This window comes from Abramis brama (genome assembly GCF_963993115.1).
Source record: "Abramis brama genome assembly, chromosome: 12".
NCBI classification, from domain to species: Eukaryota; Metazoa; Chordata; class Actinopteri; order Cypriniformes; family Leuciscidae; genus Abramis; species Abramis brama.
This window is the reverse complement of record NC_139974.1, coordinates 25205350-25229775: the sequence shown is the minus strand read 5'-3', so window position 1 is coordinate 25229775 and position 24426 is coordinate 25205350. Positions and strand designations below refer to the sequence as shown.

Here is a 24426-nt window from a genome sequence, read left to right as displayed (position 1 = left end):
GCAATTATTCTCAGCTTTATTTTCAGCATGACAAAAATACTACAAACTCTATAAAAATATGACAGATTCTACAAAAAACAAAAATATTTTTTCAATAGTATAACAACATACAACAATATATGCTAATTAACGTTGACTGCTCAGGTGAAAAATTATCTCACAAAACTAGTCAAGTCCATGTCTGGGTTATTTCGCTCCAAACAAAATAAAATAAAATAAAGTAACTAACTCTAAACCAAACCCTAACCAAAACTCTATAGTAAGTAAGTACTATTACTTAGCTATTTGAGTAAATACAATGTAATACATCACCTTAAAATAAAGTGTAAACTTATTTTTTTCCATTATTAATGTTAAATATAATAATAATAATTATTATAATAATAATGTCTCATTGACCAAATGCAAAAAATGAAATCTCATTCTAATTATAATACAGAAAAATCATTAAATTATTATCCTATTCATGATAGTATTTGTTTTTCTGCCTTACTGTGATTTTTTTTTTAAAATTGTTACACTTAGTATTTTTATTTTGCATTATACAGTAATAAAAAATATTTTAAGCATCAAATTACAAATTCATTCATTCATTTTACTTTAGTATTGTTTTTTTTTTGCTTTATACAGTAATACAAATCTTTTAAGAATCGAATTGCAATTTCATTCATTCATTCATTTTACTTTATTATTTTTATTTTTCATTATAGTAATAAGGATCTTTTAAGAATCAAATTATATTCATTCAAACATTCATTTGTTAATTCATTCATTTTACTTTAGTATTTTTATTTTGCATTGTGAAGTAATAAGAATCCTGAATAATGGGAATTACAAATTCATTCATTCATTCATCACCCATTCATTAGGTATAAAATGTGACCCGGACATGGTTTTGTGACATTCAACCACTCTAGGAGGTGAAAAGGTGGAATATTTGGAGATCATTGCAATTGCATGCATACAAATGACCTTGAAAAGGAATAATCTCGAAGGGAAAAATAGTTGAAACATCTTGGAAGTAGACTTTATGAAGCTGATGTGCGTAGACACTATACCTGCATCTTCTAGCCTAATTGGGTTGGATGTGGGCAGAAATTGAAGTGGCATTTTGCAGGAGAACTCCCTTAGCTCGGCCATGATGAGCCTACAGTATCTGTGTCACCATGCCTTCGTTTATCATTGTCTGCTGGCTTTTGCTGAGTAGTTTGTTTTTGCCGTGCGCACCATATATCACCTGTCAGGTCTAATGGGGGCCAGTGAGGAGGACATATGGATGCAGAGCATTCCCATGAGCCTCTCTTCTCCTCTAGCCCGAGTACAGATGGATCCTCTTACAATGCGATCCATATACAGCACTGAGGGAAAACTTGAGGTTAATTGATCTATAGCTTACAAAAGGATCAGATACTGCAAATGCTAAAGTTTAAGTGGGCTATATTGAATTGCATTGTTTAAATATTCACAGTTAAACACATCCAAAGAAATAGATGCTTCTATTTTTCACACAGTAAATTGTGTTCAGGGCTGTTAGAATTGAGCTTCTCTCATATATCATCATATATCTCTTTATTAAAGTGAATTCATAACAAGATAACACAATTAGTGTTTAGATTTTTTTTTTTTTTTTTTTTTTATGTATGGAAGATTCATTCACAAAATGAAGTGCAAACAAACCAACTCTGAAAAAACATTTATTTATTTTTTTATCATTATTGTTGGTTTAACTTTAAAAAAAAAGTAAGTTACCTGGTTGCCTTAATTTTGAGTTCATTGAAATAAAAAAAATGTAAGTTGATACAACAAAAGAGATTGGTTCATTAAATAGAAACTCAATATTATGTTATCTGAACCACATTAATTATCTAAGCTGATTTGACAAAAGATAAAAAGTTGTGATAACAAATAATGAAAAATACAATTAAAGAAGCAATTAAAAAATATTATACATTTTTATTTATAGTTCATAATTTGGCAGCAGTATTAATGTTTAATTTATCTTCTAATTTATCTTGATACATGTTGCCATTGTTTTATTTGATATTCTTTTTGTATTGATGTAATAAATAGCCTAAAGGCTATAGCCAACATAACATGATGCTCAGATAGGCTACTCAGCCACACTTTGTCAAATTACTTATTTTACTCTATATTCTTGTCAAATAGGTCCTCCCATAATGGTTAGTAGGCAACTAGAAGTGTTTTCACTTGATATTTGCCATAGATAAAGTGTGTGGTCTGCAGTGGCCGAAGGGATCCCGGAAACGCGCCGCGCGTGTCGCCAGCGCGCCGCAGCTTCCAGGAAGCGGAACGAATGAAGTTCATTTCTCACAGCTGGTGATGGCGGATGCTGTCGAAATAGAGACCATGAAGAATTATAACATAGCGTTTGAGAGGATAGACCCGAGCATAAGCCGCTATCCCTACTGTATTGTATGGACGCCAATCCCCGTGTTATCGTGAGTGATTCTCGCCTCCAGTGTTGCTTTTGCTTCAGCTTCATGTTAATGTTATGAAAGCGATTCAGTCCCGTATAAAAGAGGTTTGTGTTTATAATGGATGCATTAGGCTACACACCAAACATTACACCAGCAAGCGTCATTGAGCAATTGCGCTGTGGACTGATCTGTTGATTTGGCAGCGGTCCGTTGCGTCGCGTAGCGTAGCGTTGACAGCAGTGTAAATCGTGTGTTGTTAAACATTAACTGATTTGGCATTTGAACTAGTTTTCCTGACAAGAAAACCCTGCTCGCTGTGTTTAAACGAGTAGCCTAGTTCCTAAAATGAAATAAAAATGTTGCTCCAAACATGCAGTTCTTCCCCGGAACACAGAATTCAAATTCGAACACCGGAGCACACGTTCTTGAAAGTATTTAAAAAAATTATTACACTCTTGAATTTGAAACAATAAGAGTGGATGGGGACTGGCGCTATTGTGAGTGGATGGAGACTGGAGCTTCTCCGAAAATGACAAAAAGTAGTCCATACAACTCATGCTTTATATTCTGAATATAGCATTGTGTGAGGAAAAGACATAACTTTAGATTGTTATTTGCTAAAAATAGTATGTGCTTGTAATAAAAGTATGGAGTGTGAAGGTCAAAAAAAAAAAAGAATCATTTAGTTTCTTCAGTGATTACATATTTTTTGTATAGGCCAACCTGTAAGTTAGCATCGCACTGACTTTCTCGACAAAAACCTAATAGGATTTTTCTATTGACCTTTTTTTTTTCTTTTTTTTTTTTTTTTTTTTGGGTAATCAGAATAAACTAATGATCAATCAATAATGAAATGTACACAATGAATAAATACAATCTGCAGAAGTAAAAAGCTAAACAAACTACACCACGGTTGTAGACTTAAACGTCACCATCATTAAGCTTCCATCAACTCTTTCAATCTTTATTAAAAAAAATTAAAGGCTTGTTAAATAAAAATCTCTCCAAAAAAAAAAAAAAAAAAAAATTGCAGCACTCTATTTAACAAACCTGCTGTAATGCACCTTTAAGCTGACTTTTTGAATGTACCAGGGTTCCCCTGGAAAACTTGAAAATAAGACAGTAGCACCTCACTGCAGTACACGAGATCCAGGGGGCGGAGTTGGATCCAGATCTAAGGGGTGGAGATTGGTAGGTTTAGGGGTGGGTTTAGGGATCAGGGGGGTGGAGATGGGTAGGTTTAGGTATATGTAAGGTGGGAGGAGTTGGATCTGGATCCAACTCCTCCCCCTGGATTTCGTGTTCTGCAATAATAAGAAGACATGTTTACATTGAGATTTCCAAGCCTGCAAAAGTAATGGAAATTTCAAAAATCCCTAAAACTCATGGAAATTTCAGTAAATATTTAATTGGCTAAAATCAACATTTTTAACTTTGTATTTTTATATTTCTTATAATTTGATTTTGCTGTTCGCAATGCTTCATGCTCATGGGATTGTAGTTCTTTCCATCACTATAACCCATAAGCTTGTTTCCGCCACAGTGTACACAATTCTGACCTTTTGTTTTTTCTCACAACTGCGCTTTTATATCTCTTTATAACCCGCGATTTCGAGTTGACTTTATTTCTCAGAATTGTGAGGCATAAACTCACAATTGCAAGTTATAAAGAGATATAAACTCGCAATTCAGACTTTTTTGAGTAAAATCAAATGAGATTTTACACTTTTGGTCAGCTTCTGTCTTTTGTTTGTCAGATAACAAAGTGATTACAGTGTTTTTTCTTCTCCGTACAGAAAAGTAGTGTAGAAAGTACCATGGTACAGTGATGTATCAGATGGTCATAGCATGCCTTTTACATAATATGGTGTTGAATGATTACCATATTGAAGTATTGTGGTATTTACACCTGGGTATTTTAAAGAATACCATAGTAATACCTTGATAAGTGCAGTACCATGGTGTCTTTAAGTCTTTTTTATTTGTTTCAAATGGTTCATATTATTTAAAAGTGATTGGACACCATTTTGTAATGCATATCTCAGTAATTGGATAACATGCATTACAATTTATGACCATTAGTTGCAAAGACGACACCTTTGCTGAATCTTTAATGCATTGGTCTGGATGGAACTTAAGTTCACTAACATCAACAGGAGGCACCCATTATGTTCTCATCTGGGATCAGAATCCAAACTCCTAATTTGTTGAGATTACACTGATTACAGCTGATATTAGTCCTGTCCCCTGGTGTCTTCCACTGCAGATTATCTCAGTGTGAGAGTTCCTTGCCTCATGTTTTGTTTGTGTCCTGTATTTGGGTCAGCGGCTTGCTCTGTAGGACACTCTGTGATAAATATGCACATGGACAGGACCGTATCTGGGGTGCCGGCGTATACCCTACTCCACTTCAGAAACTCCACTGGGGCTATTTTATCCAGGATATTCATACCGTTATTCACATTACACCCCGAAAAACCTTTTTTTAATTACTTTGATAGAAATTTTGGTCTAGTGTCAAATCCGCTTCCTTATCTGGTTGTCCTTTGGATTGCAGGTTCTGTTGCCCGGCTTGTTTGAATTCCAAAGCCAAAATAACATGAATATGAATCAGCAGGGGAAGCTGGATTTTGGCCAGGTGTATGATATTGAAAAGGGCACTCTCCAGCATCAAGCCTTGTGCTCACTTAGCTGTCTTCCCAAAACACACACAAGTGTATGTGTAATTCCACCCCTTGTGAACAATTTCAGGGGTTTTTTATAGGTAATTTCCTTTTTTTATTTTTGCTCTTGCCATGCAAGTCTTGTAGCACCCCTAAGGGGTTTATTTTGCATCATGCCAACGTTTAATGTCCCTGACATCAGGAACAGCTTACAAAAATTTAAAAATAAAATGTGAAAATATATTGAGCTTGTTAACCACAGACCTTAAGTCTTTTTGTCCCACTTAATTTAAATTCTTAACCTTAGTCTTAAATTCTTCTTTATTAAATATGAGAAGAAAGAAATAACAGAAAGAACAGCAGTCATCACAGACACTGCAAAAAATGTGCAATGCAAGAATTTTATTTAGATTTTTTTGTTCATTTTTAATAATTTTATTTTATTAGACCCCATGAAATTCACCATTTGTTTGATTGACAGGCGATCTGACCAATCATAACTCCAAATCTGCCATTTTGTCCAACAAACAAACCAGACAGGAGAGTGGACTTAAAAAAATGGTGTGTATTGACGTCTTTCCGTGGTTGGAAAAAAACATACCTTCTGATGTTCATTCATGTTTATTTCGTGCTATAGCTAGTGGGAAGAGATGATCGGTTCGTGCTGCTTGAACTGAGCTGCTACAGCGATCTGTCACGACACATTAAAGAGCCACAAAACTGTATTTATTGATTGAATTTCTTTCAAAATTACAAAATTTGAAAGCTGAGTGTTTCATACCAATAGTAACCTGCTCTGTACAGATGACAACGTCAAAACTATCCCCGTTCATACGAATCTGCGAAAACTAAAAACACTGTGATATGCATGTCAAGCCAGCAGATGGCGATGTCACTGTGTAAAGTAACACTATGCACCTACATTGGTATAGTTTTCAAAAACTTGCACTTTGAAACCTGTTTTAAAAAGTTTGTGTTTTCAGGCCCCGAAAACGCCGTCGTTGTTTGAATGAACGGCCAAAACCCATAAAAGGATCTCCGTTTTTACAGTTGAAAACGTTGTTGTGTAAGCGGCCCCTAATTAGTGTTGAGGTCTCTATATGGTAGGCTAATGTACTCCTAAAAGTTAAATTTATAACCAAAATTATATAAAATCTAAATATTTAAATAAAATAGAAAATTACAAACAAAAATAATATAGTTATGAAAAACCAAAAAATTATTAAAATGCAAATAAATCTAAGCATTTACCATTTTTCTTCCTGTGGGGCAAAAATGTTTTTCCAATAAAACAGAATGTAATGTGTTTTCATTGCTTTCATTTATCCCATTGTTTGTTTTTACCCTTTCAGATGGCTTTTTCCATTCATTGGCCATATGGGCATCTGCACTTCCACTGGAGTGATCCGTGATTTTGCAGGTCCATACTTTGTCTCAGTAAGTATGTTTACATGCACGGTTTGTCTGTCCAAGAATACATGAGAAAGTGCATGATTGGATATTTTAAATACAAGTTGCACATCACCTGTTTCAGAGAAAGCGCACAATGCCAATTCTATTCTCCAATTAACAGGAATAAATGCAGGACAATGCCTAGATATAATAACATGATCTAAGGTCTGTCTGTCTGACTTTGTTCAAGCCTCTCGAAAAATTAAAACACATTAAAATAGTACAAGAAATTACTAAAATAGTCTTAAGAAAATGAAAATGTTTCATTTATTTCCGTATTCCATCTTTTATCGGTTAGCATTAGAAAGATAAAAATATTGTTTGTTGTTTGTCTGTTGTAAGCTTTTTAGATGCACATTCTTAAGGCCCAAGTATTAATTTTCCGCGTTCTGCTTCATTCCGTATTTTCCGCACAGCTTTCATAGTATACTCAACCGCTGTTGGACGTGTTTAACACATGCGCAGTACAATTGCTTTTTATACTAGACGTCAGAGGGCAGCAGAGTCGTTATTTATAGGATATTCGCTTGGAAGAAAAGTAGCGGATCTGCGGATTTCATGCTAAGTTTAGAAAAAACGATGGAGCCTTCTCCATAATGCATAAAAAAAATATGCTTTTTTGTTTACTGTTTTGTATCGCTCTTTGTGCACTCTTTGTATAAATACCGGTATACTTTGGGTTTTAAAGGGATAGGCCTAGTTCACCCCAAAATTATAATTTTGTCATCAACTCATGTTGTTGACTTCTGTTCATCTTCGGAAAATAAATGAAGATATTTTTAATATTCTCTCATTCTTTTGAAAGTCCTCCGGAAAGCGATTGGGCTAGTTTTGGCCATGATTGGGCTGTTTTATTAGCACTTGGGTTTTGTTGTGCAGACCTGGCAACCCTTAATGATTAACGCTTCCTCAATGAACGCTGATTGTTGTGACAGTAGTCATCATGGTAAAATTGAATTTAAAGTATTTCCAAAAAGAGTATGCTGTTAAATTGAGAAGTTCATGCAGGAAAACACTTTCTTTGAGCTTCAATGAACCTGTTTGCCATCACCTTTTCACAAGTGGAGAGAGAACGCATGCCCACGGTTGCCAGATTGCATAAATTGAGTATAAAATTGGGAAAATGTCCAAGTTGTGCAGGTTTAAATCTCTCACTAGATGGTTTGGATCTCTTTCAGTTTGGCAACAATGAGCTTGTTCGAAGCCCTTGGAGGCTTGTTACTGCTGTGTTATAAATGACCTGTGTAGACTGTGTAGACTTTGCTCCTGTCTGACCTCAACAATGTCAAATAACCTTTTGTTGACATATAAAGGCCTTATAAAGTTCATTCCTGGTTTCAGCGAAGAATGTTCCTCTAGATAAAGGTCTCTATAATTTGCTGCAAAATTCCACTCATAAGTGGATCATTTTAGCTTCCACTAGAAATCACTGGAAAGTTCAATATTTGCCACCAGCTTCCTCAGTGACCCTGTACAAGCACATCCTGTTATTTCCAACAGAAAAATCTATACCTGTGCAAAAAAAAAGGTGCAGAGCAGAGGAGGAATCCTGTCTGTAATAGGACATGTGGTGAAAGCTACACCTCAATCCTTCTGCTCCGTGGGCTTTCTGTCCTGATAATTGCAATGTCCTCGGCCGCTTCCAGAGTTCTGGATTCTTCTTGTTAAAAAAATACATGATAGTATCTTAGAGTTCACAGTCAGGGCAACTCTATCTCATAATACACTTAGTATTAAATGGAACCACAAAAGAGATCCAGCCGCTTGTTCATAAGAATCCTGAACTAATTTGGACTAGCTGTTCAAACAAAAGTTAAATTTATCATAGTACAAAAGCAGTTCTCTTCAGATTTGGACATTTATCCTTTAAGCAGATCTCTGTCAGAAAGGAGCAAAAGTAAAATATCTTGGGTAGACCAAGGCCGGTAACATGAGAGGATGTGGTTATTTGACCTGCGGTGATACGGGCCAGCGCACATTGAAGTGCACTACAATCTGCTGCACTTAACTTCGCTTGTGGCTGACAGGGACTAAAACACGTCTAGCATGTGGAATGAGCGGGAGAAGTGGGTTGAGCTTAGTTCACAGTGAGTTCACAAGAGTTTTAGAAATTCCTAAACTGATTATTACAATTTAGAAGATTATGTATATGACGCTTGCACATGCAAAATCTGTTGCCACAGTTCGATGTTTTAGGTTGTTGCTAAGACATTGCTTTGTTGTTGCTTGTGTCTTTTACCACATTGCTATTTGGTTTTTAGGGTGTTGATCTATATCAAAAGAGCGCACACTGCAAAAAATCAGTAATAGGATATAGTTTTCTCAAAAATTAACAGTAAGTCAAAATGTATTTATCTTCATGTCATTTCAAACCTATGACTTTTTTTTTTCTTCAGTGAAGCATAAAAGTAGATATCTTGTTCCATTGTTTTTTGTCTATACGATGTAAGCCAATGATCACCAAAACTCTTTGGTTACCAACATTTTGGTGTGTTTTTTTTTTAAAAAGATTTGAAAAAAGAAACGTATACATGGATGAATCATTCACAATAAGATCTATATGCATTTAGAAAATGTGACCCTGGACCACAAAACCAGTCACATGGGTCACAATTTTTAAATTGATATTTCTACATCATATGGAAGCTGAATAAATAAGCTTTCCATTGATGTATGGTTTGTTAGGACAATATTTGGCCAGGATACAACTATTTGAACATCTGGAATCTGAGGGTACCAAAAAATTGAAACATTGAGAAAATCGCCTTTAAAGTTGTCCATTTATGTTTGCGATTTTGCTGCATTCATTCACAAAAATAAATGTTTTATATATTTACGGTAGGAAATATACAAAATATCTTAATGGAACATGATCTTTACTTAATATCCTAATGATTTTTGGCATAAAAGAAAAATCGATAATTTTGACCCATACAATGGGTATTGCCACAAATATACCCGTGCGACTTGTGACTGGTTTTGTGGTCCAGGGTCACAAATAGGGTGAATTTTAAATTCATGCTGATTTGAAGTAAGTTTGACTTTCCAGTTCCTTCTTTTCCGAGAGCCTCCTCTGCTCTGATTGGTCAGATGTCTCAGTCTGTTGTGATTGGTCTACCACTTACATCGAGTGTCGGAAACAAAACACCCATTACCATATCTGAATTTCAGTTCCGGAGGCTTCCTCAGCATTTGTATACACAGTGATACATACTGTAACGATGGAGTCGGTTTTATCGTATCAATTCGAGCGCAAGTATTCATCCTTAGGAAGCGCAAGTGGATTTGCTTTTTCAGCGCAGAAAACACGTCTTCTCAACATGTCAACAACGCAAACCAAACTCTTCCAGGCCTCAGCTACAACTACAGTGTTTGAGGGTGGGTCAAATGTTGTTCACGAGCAGCCAATGAAGGCCACAGGCGGGTAATAACTTGTTAGTTTGCAACAAGTAAGACTGGAATTACTGACGACTTGTTTCGGCAGTTCAGAGACAACTGCTGCATCCAAAATTGAATACTTCTTTACTATATAGTATGCGAAAAACAGTTCGCCAAAAGAGTAGTATGTCTGTATATAGTATTTGAAAAATACCCGGATGACCTACTACTTTCACCGAGGTTCTGAAGTGCTCAAACAATGGACACTTTACTATCCCATAAGGCCACAGGAGGGGATTTATGGAAGTGAAGCGACGCAACTGGTGCTGGTAGGTCACGTGACAGGAACAACATGGCGGATTTAGTATGTCCAAATTTCATTTTCTATACAGATCATACTTTTTAAACTGTCGCAAAATAAATTCAAATGTAGTACCTATACTCAGTATGCAAATTTGGATGCAGCGAATATCTTTTTGTCGTCCACTTCGGTCTTTAAAACTTTGCAGACATTTTACATTCACAAACGCTATATTACACAATACATGAAAGGTTAAATTCGAAAAATCATAATAGAGGCACTTTAAATATACTTAATACAAGATAAATATGCTTGAGAATGAACACTGCCTAATATATTAAGATTATTATTATTTTCATAGAATCGTATCTATACTGTATGTATCTTAAATTTAATTTTGTCTTTCTGTACTGGATTTAAAAAATGTTTTACTTGTTTTAAGTATAAACGAGAGAAAAAATCATCCAGTGCAGTAAGACAAAATATTATTGTATTAAAATAAAATTAAAATAGATTAAAAAAAATCAAAATTTCTAAGTCCAAAATGTCCAATGAACTTGAAAACACTAATATTTCATTATATGTTACTTTAGATGCTGTTGTATTGTGTAGTGCCGTTTAAAGCGTGTAATAGATTTGAATGGACTGAAATAGACTTTATTACAGTTGCTATTGAAGGGTCTTTTGTTGCCATTGGTCTTGTGGTGCTGTCAGGCAATTAGTGCTGTCATCATGATGTCAGCTGCAGCTCTGCAGTCATTAGTCACATGGCCTGGCAGAGGATTGAGCTGCCATGAGCAAAGATGGCTGATTTCAATAAACATACTTGAGTTGAGTGGCATGCTAACGGATAGCTCCAGGTAATATAAATCTCACTGGAATACTGGATCCCACAGGGAGAAGTGTGATATCTAATATCTGTCAGGAAAGAGGGATATGTATGGAACTTTGTTTCTGTCACAGAATAAAAAAATAAAATAAAATAGTATTTATTTATTTATTTATTTATCAGAATTGCGTTTATATATTGCAATTCAGACATTCTTCATCAGAATTGTTTGATATAAACTTAAATTTGCCAAATATTGCCATTCTAAATTTCATATCTTGCAATACTGACTTTTATATTTTATATACTTTTATGTACAATACTGAGTTAATTTCTGACTTTTTTCCTAAGAATTGTGAGACATGGACTCATCATACAAAAAAAGTATGAATTATGAGATATAAACTCACAATTTTGAGATAAAAAGTTGTTTTCCATGGTGAAAACAAGCTTCCATACATATGTTATGATTTTTATTTTATTTTTAAAGCACGCACACCTAGGCTTTGGGTTTTGTTGTTGTTAGTTGTCACATTGTACACGCATACAGAGTTTAACAGTCTATTTTGCTGCTCTTGCAGGAAGACAACATGGCGTTTGGAAGACCAACAAAGTGAGTCAATGTTGCTGTGTTGAGTTGGTCAGCATAAAACATTACTTTTTTGTTGGGAATCAACCTACGAATGGCTTACTACTAGTTCCCTCTGTATATTAAGCTGGAAAACAAGAAAGTATTTATGATCCAAGAAATTACACATCACTTTTAAGGTCCTCCAAAAGTGGTTATAAAAGAAATGACTTGGCTTGTTCAACAGCATTGTGGGGTTAGGCTTTTCCTGATACATGTGCTTCATGATACATACTGGCCATGTATTTGCTGCAGTATTTATCTGTTTTATTCCCAGGTACTGGATGTTAGATGTAAGTAAAGTGCATGCCAGTAGTGGATCTAACACCTGGGACACAGCAGTTCACAATGCATCAGAAGAGTATAAACAGAGAATGGTAATATGTGTTTCTTCCCTATTTTGCATTAAAAGTGTTGAAATCTATATTGTACAGTAATGTACTACAGTCAGAAAATCAAAAACAGTAAATGTTCCTTTGCAATTTTATGTTGATATCCTATGTAACAGTTTATTACAGAATGATTTAGTGGGGAAAACAATTCTTTGAGCATCCATTCAGAAAAACTGCTGTTTATATCCTGACATTTATCTCTGCTTTCCCTCCAGCACAACCTTTGTTGTGACAATTGTCACTCACATGTTGCCATGGCACTGAACTTGATGCAATATGACAACAGCACCTCATGGAATATGGTGAATCTCTGCCTACTGTCACTCATTCATGGCAAACACGTCAGGTGAGATTAATAGAGCTGTGAACATTCACACTGTTGCTTTCAAATATATGTTTTTGCTATATGTGCTTTGATCAGATTTCTACATTCGAAAATCTTTTGTTTGGTTTGTGCAACTTTACAAATAGGTTTTCAACTTGCTGTTGTCCAGATTAGGATACTTAGGATACTGCCAAATTACAAGCGACACATTATTATATATGACTAGACTCAACTTATGACAAGTTATCCTTTTTAAAAAGTAGTTAGCTACACACCAGGCTACTAAATGTAAGTACACTACCTTTCAAAAGTTTTGGGTCATTATTTTTTTTAATTAATTAATACTTTTATTCAGCAAGGACGCATTAAATTGATCAAAAGTGACAGTAAAGACTGTTACAAATGTCTTATAGTGTTACAGAAGATTTATTTCAAATAAATGCTGTTCTTTTAAACTTTCTATTCATCAACACCGAGGACTATAACACCTATAACACCGAGGACTGGAGTAATGATGCTGAAAATTCAGCTTTGCCATTTCACAATATTACTTTTTGTGCTGTATTTTGATCGAATAAATGCAGCCTTGGTGAGCATAAAAGACTTTTAAAAAATCTTACCGACCCCAAACTTTGAACGCTTGTGCAGTAGATAATTACACTGAACATAATTAGATGGGGAAATGTCTTTTCTAAAGTATAACTATCAGATAATGCCTTTTTTTTTTTTTTTTTTTAGAGCAGTTTTTATCTGCCTCAAAAACACTGATTATATCACTCATAATCACTAATGATAATGGCTTTTTTTTTTTCACTTTTACTGCAATATGAGTAGCACTGCACAGTGTAGACTGGATGTAAGCTCAAAACTTTGTGATAAATGTCCTCATTTGAACTAGTAATGCTTTTCAAAAAAGGAACCTACAGACCTAAAGTAGAGCACCACTGCAGTGTATTTTATCATTTCAACTCTAAGTTTAGATGTAGTATGTTTTAATAAGGTTACTATGAGGTGCACCTCATCATCTCTGAGTTGAATATGCAACAAACATGAACGAATATTATGAATATATTTATTCCATGGATTACAGGGATTCTTGTAATTGTCAAGCAGATCTTGAGGTCTGATCATTATTACTGACTGTGTCAACAGATGTGAGGATATGAGGTCTTAAGGCCCTGATATACTCATGGCGAAGTTCTTTTTCATTCTTCGTTTAGGGGTAAAAAGAAGTTTTAAATACGTGAGCAGCAATATACTATTAATGAACATCCCAATGTCGCCCACACTAAGTATGGCGCTTAGATGAATGATAATATGTGCTACTCGCTTTCCACTCAATAACAAAAAAAATAATAATTACAACAAAATGTCTGTGGTTAGAAAACAGTAGTTAAGAAAGCATCTGATCATATTAATGTGGATATGTTTGCATCTGCTCTGCAATTCGGCACTCCAGTCATGTCATGTTTATGCATATACCATTATACCATGGTCTGTCTGAATATTTGATTCTGATTGGATGGAAGGTTTGCAACAAAACTGTTTAATACACAGGTAGTTCCAGTCAGTTGAATCACTGTTCTGTATTAATGCATTGCTTTCATTGAAGCCCACACACACATCACTCGCACACAGAAATTGCGCAGCTCACACACAGAAATATTCATGAAAGAGCACAGAAAATTATCACCACTGCCCCGTAACTTTTATTAATAAAATTTATTAGTGTATTGCTACGTTATATTTCTCAGCAAGGAGGGGGTAACGTCGCTGTTTTTGAAGTAATTAAACTCACAACATTATTGTTAGTAGAGAGAAACGCTACACAGATACAGGTAATTCACACAAGCATATCTCTCTCTCTCTCTCTCTCTCTCTCTCTCTCTCTCTCTCTCTCTCTCTCTCGATCATTAATTCATATAAATGCTTTCAAATAAATGTAATCTTACTGCACTAGTCTATCTCTGTGTCTGATTTAAAGAGGCAGTATGCTACATCTAACTGTAACTGACAAAAATAACTGTCATTTTTACCCTTCTGGTCAAATATTGCACTGCAAACATCAATAACAAACGACCATGGTACACTGAGAAAAACAATAAGTAGAATTTACTCAATTTTTATTTGGCAAGTTTTTGCACGAATATTTTTCAAGTAAATTTCACATTTATGGAAATTAAGTAAATCTACTTAACTAAGCTGAGTAAAATTCACAAAGTGAATGAGTACATATAACTTGGCCTGTTAAATTATATTGAGTAATTTTTACTTACAAATCTGATATAAAAATATAATTAAGTAAAACCACTTGATATTTTAAATACATTTTACTTGTTTTATGCAGTGCTGGTAATTATTTTAAATTAAATTAAATGTTACTCTTATAATGTGACAAAATAATACTGTGACAATGTGCAGTTAAGAGTAATTTATTAAGAAATAAGCATCTACAGAAACCTATAATGACAATAATAACAATTCGGATGTGTTCGGTCTCTCTCTTTGTCCCTCTCAACCGGTTTACAGCAACGGAGGCACAAAGGGCTGAATGCATTTGAGAAATATCCTGAAATTAAGAGAGAGAAAAAAACAATAATCAGTAAACAGCAAATACTTCTAAATTAAAAGTTAATTAATTTGCATTCACATTATTCATTTAATTTATACCAAATCATTAAAAACATTAAAAACATCCTGCATGACCTTACTCTCATAGTCATTTCCTCACATTAATGCTAACATGTGACAGCATGCAGATATCACGAATTAGGAATTTGGGAGTACAAATTTTTCATTCGTTTTGATTTAAGCAAGGCAACGAATTATTGTCATTTACAACGTGGTCACGATTTAGTAAAAGCAGGGACCATTTAATAGATAGTATGCACGATTTAGCAAATGAATGAGGGAATGAATTATATTGTGCACGATGAGGGAACGAGAACCTTCTCACTTAGGCCTATTGTTCATTTGTGGACAATATTTGTCATCTATAAAGAAAACTGCACACAAAATAACAAATATTAAACAAAAAGATCATGATTTAAGTAACATATTCATGTTTTTTAGGCGTAATTACTGATAATTCGTGTAAAACTTAAAGTTTAAAACTGAGGAAAAAAATATGGCTAACGTCTTACAAAGCTAACTCGTCATTAATCCTCTTGGGTCGGCAAACGCGCCAGCGTTTTTTGCTCTTTTTTTCACATAGCAGCAAAATAGACTTAAAATACTCCGTCATTTTTGGTCATAAAGATTACAGACTTAAGAAATATGAAAAAATAAACTGTTAAATGTCTACTTTTTCCACTTTCAATCGAAATAAAACATTGTGTTTTTGTAAAAGAAAGAAAATAAACAGGGTGCTTTCTGCCTCTGCCACAACGTCTCCGTGAACTTTTTTTCTGGAGCACGTCTCTAAACTTAACAACACTAAACTTTTCAAATGTATAGAATGAAGTGATGACAAGACAATCGTTGAATTAATCCAAAAATCCGTAATATAATGCAGTTTTTTACTGTTGCTTACCTGTCGAGAGCCGTTGGAGTGGAGATTTGAAATCCCTTAGTCATCGCGTGTGTTCTTCTTTCTGCGCATGCGCAGATTCCTTTCTTCAAGGACTAAATTTTACTTGATTTTTTTTAATTTGCTTCAAGTACTTAATTAATGCATGTAAATATGCCAGAGAGTCAGAAGTCAATTTTACTTGTCTGTTAGAGGTCTAATATTTACAAGTAAAAAATGAGTATATAATTAGGATTTACTTAATATACTAAAGTTTTCATTTTTACAAAATGATTCTTAGCAAAAGATACATGATTTTTCCTGTTTTATTTACTTTGACATAAAATCATTTTTTACAGTGTATAAGCGGGTTTATTTACGGCTAACTGTGTATTAAACTATTTAAATGTACTCCGCTTCGCATTGGATGGTTCTTTGACTCCATGTCGTGCATTAAAATGGTTTAATGCACAGATGATTATCCATTACTTATACAATAGATTGCTTTAAAGCAAGCAGCTTTACAGTATTAAACATGAAAAAACAGACAGACAGACTTATGTCACTTTCAATTAGAATTACAAATTCAATTTCTATAATAAAGCAGATCTCAATTGTCCTCATGTTTTTACTCGTGTCGTGAACAGAAGAAATGAACTGGAGAAGATTGCAGAACCTCAGAGCACACCTACATAATCGCCTCAAGCCAATGGTAGTTTGAAGGTGTTCGAGCTGGAGCAAACATTTCCAGAAATTCTTTTTGGCAAGCTTTTTCGAACTCCCGAAGCAGGCTTCGTGTTTGCCCAATTTTGTTTGAAATGACGCCACACCAGTTCATTCTTTGATTTCGTTTCAGGTATATCTAGGCCATTTGAGATGTCATTTGATTCTAGATTCATGATTCAAGTGTGGTCATAAAAAATAACGTGCATCTGTTATATGCTATGCTAGAGAATGAAGAGATTTCTTTTAACTTTTCATTGTTTGTATCACTCCTCCAGTATATGTGTTTGTGGCCATTTTATATCCTAAATTCAATTTTAAATCCTATCTGCTGCAGGATTGCATAATAATAGGACTGAGATTGGACCCAGAGCTCTGTTTTGGGTGTCAGCTAAAAAGATTTCTACATGGCACCTGAAGCTGTCCACTCAAGTCTAATAAGGGATTGTTTCAGACACAATTTTTTTTTTTTGCAGCCTACTGGTTGCTTTCTGAGAACACAATGCATGTGCATTGGCCCCAAGGGACTGAGAGGGAATCACGCAAGGATAGACTGTCATGGCGTCTCTCACTGGCACCCAGGTGTAATTGAAAGCGGTGCGTTGAGTGCATGTTTCTCCTGGCCAAAAGTGTTCAGTGTGCATCCATCACTGTTTATTATGAGAATTCTACTGTCAGTCACTAAAAGGAACTGCCGGTATGAACTCATGATGCAGCTATTTTGTCCTCCAACTTGGGGAAGCACATTGTTGTGGTTGCATCAGAATATAGAGTAATTGGAAGTCAGACAGAGACAGAATTTTGACTATCAGTATGAAGTCTGGTCCACTTTGCAACATATTCTAATTTTGCAGCATATTCTAGTCTTGTATTGTTAAATCAACAAATGGTGTATGTGCTGTTTAGGGGAATGTAATGTGATATCACAGTAATCATTTTTGTTTTTCACCTTTGTTTTGTTTTGTTTGTTTTATATGTGATTTAATAGTGTTGTGAAAAAAGTGTGCTTAATTGTATTGAATGTGCACTTGTAGTCTTAAATCTTAAAAGTATATATTTTAAAAAATAATAATAAAAAAATGGACTGGCAGATAATATATTAATGAAATAACAGTTAAGCATACGTGAATTTTACCTTAAACTTCCATGACTGTTTCTTAACACACACTGAAGTAGACTTTTAAAAAGTGCACTTTGTAATAATGCCAAACTAAAAATTCTACTAAAATCTAGTATTTTGTTTTTTAATAATATTTTGTTGTACTTTAAAGTACACTTATTTTGATGTATTTACTAACATACTAAAAAAACATCTAAAGTGCTTTAATATAATTTTTGTATGTAGTGTGTTATTGAATATTACTTTTAAAGTTAAAATATGTTTAACTTTAAGTGCTAAATTGCAACTCGATATGTAATTATTGATTTAAAAAAAATGGCTTGCATGTTTTAGAAGAAATAACATTAAACTATATTTTAGCTTACCATAAATGCTTGTCAGCACATTTTAACTCAAAAACAAGGTGCTGAGTGATTAAGAACAACAAAGAACAATAACTATAAAGATAACGATATAGAGGAACGATATAGTTGGGGTCACTTTCAGAACGATTTTTTTCCCAATGATAAAACACGACAGCCAATCAGAATCCATTCGAATTTAAGGGCTCGCGCATTTAAAATGGCAGACGACATTGCGGAGAAGTTCATTGCAGAGGTCCAGAAAAATCCCTCACTGTTTGACAAGTTAAACCCCCTTTTCAAGGATACTTTAAAGAAAATGGATATATGGAAAACAATCAGTCATACTCTCTGAATTAATGTTGAAAAGTATTAACGAGATGCGATCAAGTAGCAAACAGTGTAGCCTAACATAAAATTACCTCAGGTATCCAGCACTAATTTCGACAACATTGTCTTGCTTCCTTTGAAGTTGCAGTGAAAAAGACTAGCCGTTGTTTTTATTCCACTATATTGACTACGTCAGCTAAATTCACGGTTAGATTAGATTGATTACAAGCTAGATTCACTTGAAAATGCTGAGGACATCTGCTGGTTAAAGCTTAGAATAAACGGACCGTTATCGTCCGTTGGTGTGGACGCAAATATAGTTATCGTTAGTTATCTTTTTAGTTATTGTTATTGGTGTGCATGCTTATAATGCTAACTATGGTAATCTGCAGGCAGTGCAAAAAGACAGGCTTTTTTAGGTTATTCAGCATTATCCACCTTTCAATCAAATAACACCAAAGCCTGTTATTTTCTTAAGAAAATATTTGAGAACTTCTGCACTTAGGAACATTCTTACAAACTTCTTTGAATTTATCTTAACTTTCTTGGCTGATTTCCGTGAATCCGGACCCAGAATAATACAGAGACTTTGGGGTGGGCTCTTTATTTAAATCCAGTTAGAAACCACCTAAAACCAGTCAGAACACCTTCTTAACTGCATAGCAACCAGAACACCATAGCAACCACCAACAGCACATCAATGCCTTGGCAAACTACGAACCATTCAGAAACCACCCGGAACACCTTCGCATCATGGCGGCACGTTTTGCACAGACAAACACCACTAGCATACGAAAACGTTTCTTTTGCGCTTTCATCTTTGCTTAATTTGTCTCGCTTCCTGTGTCCCTCTCACTGACATTTTTTGTTCTGTCTTTCTACAGTTGCATTGGCTTGCTGAAGACCTGGCTTCCGTTCTGCATCTTAACCAGCGTCATCCTGGCTGTTGCCCTGTCTCTAAATCTGCGATGACCGAGCAGGATCAGATAGAGGTGGGGCGGCTCAGGGTGAGTGGGCACAATGTCCGGTGCCCATCGGGGACACATATCTTCAGCTTAAGGGGGACTCCAATGAATGTCAACTTGAAGTCCGGCTCTTCAATGGGTTCAGGAGCTACACGTCAAACATCAAATGCTAGACCTCTTTGTCGTAGGGTAGAGACAGCACATACACCATGGCTTCAACGTCTTGTGGTGATGTAAGAAATGCTATTCTCAAAAATCTGTCTTCCAAAGGCATGACTTTGGTGTCTCTCTTGAGGGTTATGGTGCTCATTCATTGTTTGGTTAGATTTTGATCTCCAAACTATAACTGCTGTTTAGGAAAAGTAACACTATTACTTATATTGTCTTGTATACATTGTCTTATATTTTAAATATAACTTGAATATTTCTAAGGATGCTATGTTCTTTCTGAGAACATAGTTTATTGCAAAATCAGTGCATTATATATTGAGATGTAGTTAAGTTACTGGAAGATGGATTTCCCTTCTTACCATGCATATGAAAGCTTATTTTAATTATCGCTTTTAATATTGTTTTTATTTAAGAACACACTTTGTCATTTTATTGGCAAGGCTAACCATCAACAAATATCAAATATAGCTTTTGCTTTTAATATTTTAGATTGGCATGCTTTAAAATGTAATTGTTTTATATGTGTATGTGTATATATATATATATATATATATATATATATATATATATATATATACACACACACACACACACACACACACGCACACACACACACACACACACACACACACACAAAAAAATTGATAATTAATGCATAAGCAAAGTCTTGTATTCATTATAGATTTAAAGCAGTCTTTGCATCAAACTATTGTTACCAGCTATTATTATATTGCATAATTTATATTTTATTCATTTACTAGTTATATAACATATTTATGAAATGGCATTCTCAACCTATTTGCTTAAAGTGGAATGTGACATATTCCTAAGTGAAACAGGATATTCAGTGAGAAAATTTAGGCTGGGACTAATTTTATCTATTGGGAATTGATGTTCCATAGCAGAATAGAGCCAGACTTGAATGCAATTTAAGTGGCATTGGTGACTTTAGCTTAAAAGGGCCGTTGATTTAGTCGGTTAATTTGAGGAATTATTACAAAGACAGACATTTATGCCATGCTGAAATCCAAGATTAGGTATTGTTCAATCAGGGCAGCTTTTTTAAATGTGCCTTAGAACAAAAAACATTACTGATGTGCATCTTGAGACAAAATAATGGTACTGACATATTTTAATATATCTCAGTGCAAGTTTATTTCAGTTAAAACAGCTCAAACGTGCATTATAATCTGGGACTAGGTTTAAGCCTTGTCTGTGAAACCAGGGGTTCTTTTTCTATTCATGATCCTAATCTAATCCTAATCACAGTAAGACTAGGAGCAAAGGAAAATAAATTAGGTCATAATTTTGATGTCATGTTGCCATTAATAAATCTTTGTTGTCCTGAGAATTCACATTGCAGCAGTTTTGGATGTTCTTTTTGAAAGCTTTACTCTTTCAATCATGAACTATGAAATGACACGTTTAATGCTTTCAAATTTTGTTTTTAAAAGAAATATCAAAGGGTATAATGGCATAGTATTATGCCTAGTCTAACAATCATTACACACACACACACACCTTCATAAATAAAACGCACACAAACACACACTTATACATACGTGTGTGTGTGTGTGTGTGTGTGTGTGTGTTATGATCCATGTATTATGAGGACATGCACATGTCCATGTCATTATTTCACCCCAAGATCAAAATATTTTTTGTTCAAAGTAAATGAAGCCTATTTTTATATTATCTTGAGAAAGTTTTTTCATGGCAATTAAGCACATTTCCTACATGAGAAAAACTAATATTATATTGTATTTATACAGTTATATGTAGTAACACTTTAAATCTATATTGTTTTATTTATTTATTTTAAATACACGGGGGGGGGGGGGGGGGGGGTGGATTTGTCATTAAAATTAATTATCCTAATAACATGCTTTATTTTCTTTATGCAAAATATATTAATATTTCCTTCTGATTTTGGATGGAGATGGCCTGTTTTTGTGAGATTCACTCGTACATCTGAATGGATCTGATTGGTGTATAACCAGGAAGAAAAACAAAACTAAAGTCAAATTGGTCCATCAATAATATTACATTGTTTTTATACTAATAACAGTAAATACTGTGTTTACAGTAATGACATTTTGGGGGATTTTTTTTTTTTTAAATGTCATGAAAAAATTAAGATATCCTCCTAATAAAGCAGGCTTTATTTTCTTTATGCAAAATATTTTTTATTTTCCTTGTGATTTTGGGTGAAAATGTTTCACTCGTACATCTGAATGGATCTGATTGGTGTATCTAGAAAAACAAACCTGAGGTCAAATTGGGCCCTCGGTGTTCTAGATCGAATCTAACCTCCATTACCGTAATCTAGAACACAGAAATCCTGATAGAGGTCTGTTTGCTCTTCTCCACTGTCGCATTGAACTGTGCATTTAGTTTCAGACACATCGAATCCTGCTGTAATCTTAGACTATGGTCTGGACACCAAATCCGTTTCCATGGCTCCTGTGCGTAAATGAAATCCCCTCTTTGTTTCGACTCAAAAGGAAAAATCACTGAACTCCCCTCTTATACCTATTTCTCTCTTCTCACATTTTTTCTTTTCACTCCCCCTTTCACACTCTCTCGGTCTTTGGAAGTATTGCCAAGAGCAGCAGGTAGCCAAGTGTCTTGAGCTCTTTGGAGACTCTTCAGATGGGCTGCTGTATGTGTGTGTGTGTGTGTGAGGAGTGTGTGGCCCCTGCTGGCACCGGCTAGAGCTGATCAGATTAGAAAGCCTGTGTGAAGTGTGACGTTCTTACCGACGGCTTTCCTGACTTCAAAGACGTGAACTAGTGGATCAGAAGCACTTTTGACTGTTTTAATAGTCACCGCAGCCCAGTAGTTCCCATTTCCTGTTTGTAATCCCTAAAGATGATGGCATTCCACGGGTTTATACTTTTATAAAACATTCATTCATTCACTGAAATCCTGTTTATAGTTACAATATGTAAAATGTTAAAATTCACATGCCACTTTCCACAAATAGGGGACAAAAGGGCCTGAAACTATTTATAAAATATTTTATTTTGTTTTTTATTTCATATTTTTTATTTTATTTTTTATTTGTTTACAAGGCTAATTTATTTGATTTTTAAATAAAAAATAAAAATTACAGGCTTGCGAATTTGGCTTGTTTGGGACCAATTGTTGACTTGTAATTATTGATAAACTTTTAATTGTCATAAATTATTGAAAATAACTTTATTACTAACAGGTTTGAATGGTTGAGCTTGACAAATGTAGTCAGTGTCAACACAATTCTTTGTAAAAGTTAACATTTCCAAATGATTGGGATGTCACAGTTACAATTAATGTTCCCCTTCTTGTAATGTGGGAATCATTTGGTAAAATATGTGACGCAGCTACAAAGTATGAAAAAAAAAAAAGGTTTTCATGTTTGTTAGATAAAATAGTTTTCCCTACAAAAACATTGGATTTGTGCCCTGCCTTTAAAAAGCAGTGAGACATTATAGGCTTCCCTATATGGAAAGTGGCACTTAAATATTTGATAGATTTTTGGCATTAGAACAGTTTTGTTAGCAGATTCTATGTTTCTTTTATTGGCTAATTTACAACTTATCTATACTATGTGTAAAAATGAGCTGCAAATGTTTTCCGTTCAGTGCTGCTACCTACATTATCTTTGCACAATTACTAACAAATAGACTTAATACTCACAAAACTGTCACCTCAAACCTTCCGCAGTTGCATTAGTGTGATTTGAACCTGTGTGTGTGTGTGTGTGTGTGTGTGTGTGTGCGCGCACGTGAATGTTTGCTTATTTAGCATGTTCTGCACTGTAAAAAATGGATTGCTGTGATTATCACAACTTAAAATTCAACATTAGAATAAGAAATAATGTGTTGTTTTAACTTAAAAAAAAAAAGTATGTATTCATGCTTGACTTAAAATATTAAGTTTAGTTAACTTTAGTTATCTCAACAAATTTTAAGTTGTTATAACTAAGTACGCATGTGTCTGCTACTGAGAAAGTATGATATTGGCGATTGGTATTTAACAGTTGATAGTTCTGGGTTTCTTATTTATAGCTAATAATCAAATGCATTTTAATATCAGGTCATAAGAATCTTTGTAATTATATATTTTGCCTTGTATAGAACTGGCCGCATGTATTTTGCCTTCTGACTGCAGTATGTGTGATATGTTGAGTGTTATAGATAGATTAGAGAAGCAGAATGTTTTTTTGTTTTTTTTACCCTGAATAACATTAGCCATTCAGTAAAAGCACATGGAACAACTAGAAACAGGGTAAAATAAAAACACTTCACAAGGCCTTTCTTATTCCAGATGAGTTACCACCTATTTTTTATATTCATAATACAATAACCTTCTACACTATTCTGCATTCAATATAAGAATGTGAAAAAGATGACTGCGTGCTTTATCTGATTTATTTTTATAAATTGTGCATCAGTTTAAAGTGGTCTATTGGTCTTTCATTGTCATTTAGTTTTCCTTTTACTCCAAAGCACCCAGTAATGGTGGTTTTAAATTGAGTTATTGAGTTTGCACAATGTATTTCCCCATAGCTGAGTATGTGACCATAACAAGAAAACCAATGGCAAAAGCCAATATCCTGTCATCAAAAACCAATGGAAACATCATCTTCTAAATCATTTAAAGTTCCCAGTTTTGTATTATCATCACATTTCAAACAGATTCTGCCAACAGTATAAGTTATGATATTTAATGTCCATGCGTCATTGATTTCAATAAAATATGTTTACTACTACAATGTTTTTTTTAATCTTTCTAAGTGCAAAGCAGCATTGTCTCTATAAAACTGTTTCAATAGCAGCATGATGAAAGACATAATTAATAAACAATAAGTTTAAACAGTT

The 24426-nt window shown here is 34.3% G+C and overlaps 1 protein-coding gene across 1 annotated transcript; it reads left to right on the top strand.

The window, feature by feature from the left end:
* The first annotated feature begins 2260 nt into the window (after window positions 1-2260).
* On the top strand, window positions 2261-24426 carry tmem222b (transmembrane protein 222b). Its single transcript, XM_084131509.1, has 6 exons — window positions 2261-2459; window positions 6454-6538; window positions 11643-11674; window positions 11967-12066; window positions 12297-12427; window positions 19313-24426. Exons 1-6 carry the CDS (start codon window positions 2341-2343, stop codon window positions 19398-19400), a joined length of 555 nt encoding a protein of 184 aa, XP_083987635.1. The 5' UTR covers window positions 2261-2340; the 3' UTR covers window positions 19401-24426.

Coding starts and splice junctions, on each gene's coding strand:
- tmem222b (XM_084131509.1), top strand. CDS start 2,341: ATGGCGGATGCTGTCGAAATAGAGACCATGAAGAATTATAACATAGCG. Junction 12,067..12,296: donor AAGAGTATAAACAGAGAATG/GTAATATGTGTT, acceptor CTTTCCCTCCAG/CACAACCTTTGTTGTGACAA. Junction 12,428..19,312: donor ATTCATGGCAAACACGTCAG/GTGAGATTAATA, acceptor GTCTTTCTACAG/TTGCATTGGCTTGCTGAAGA.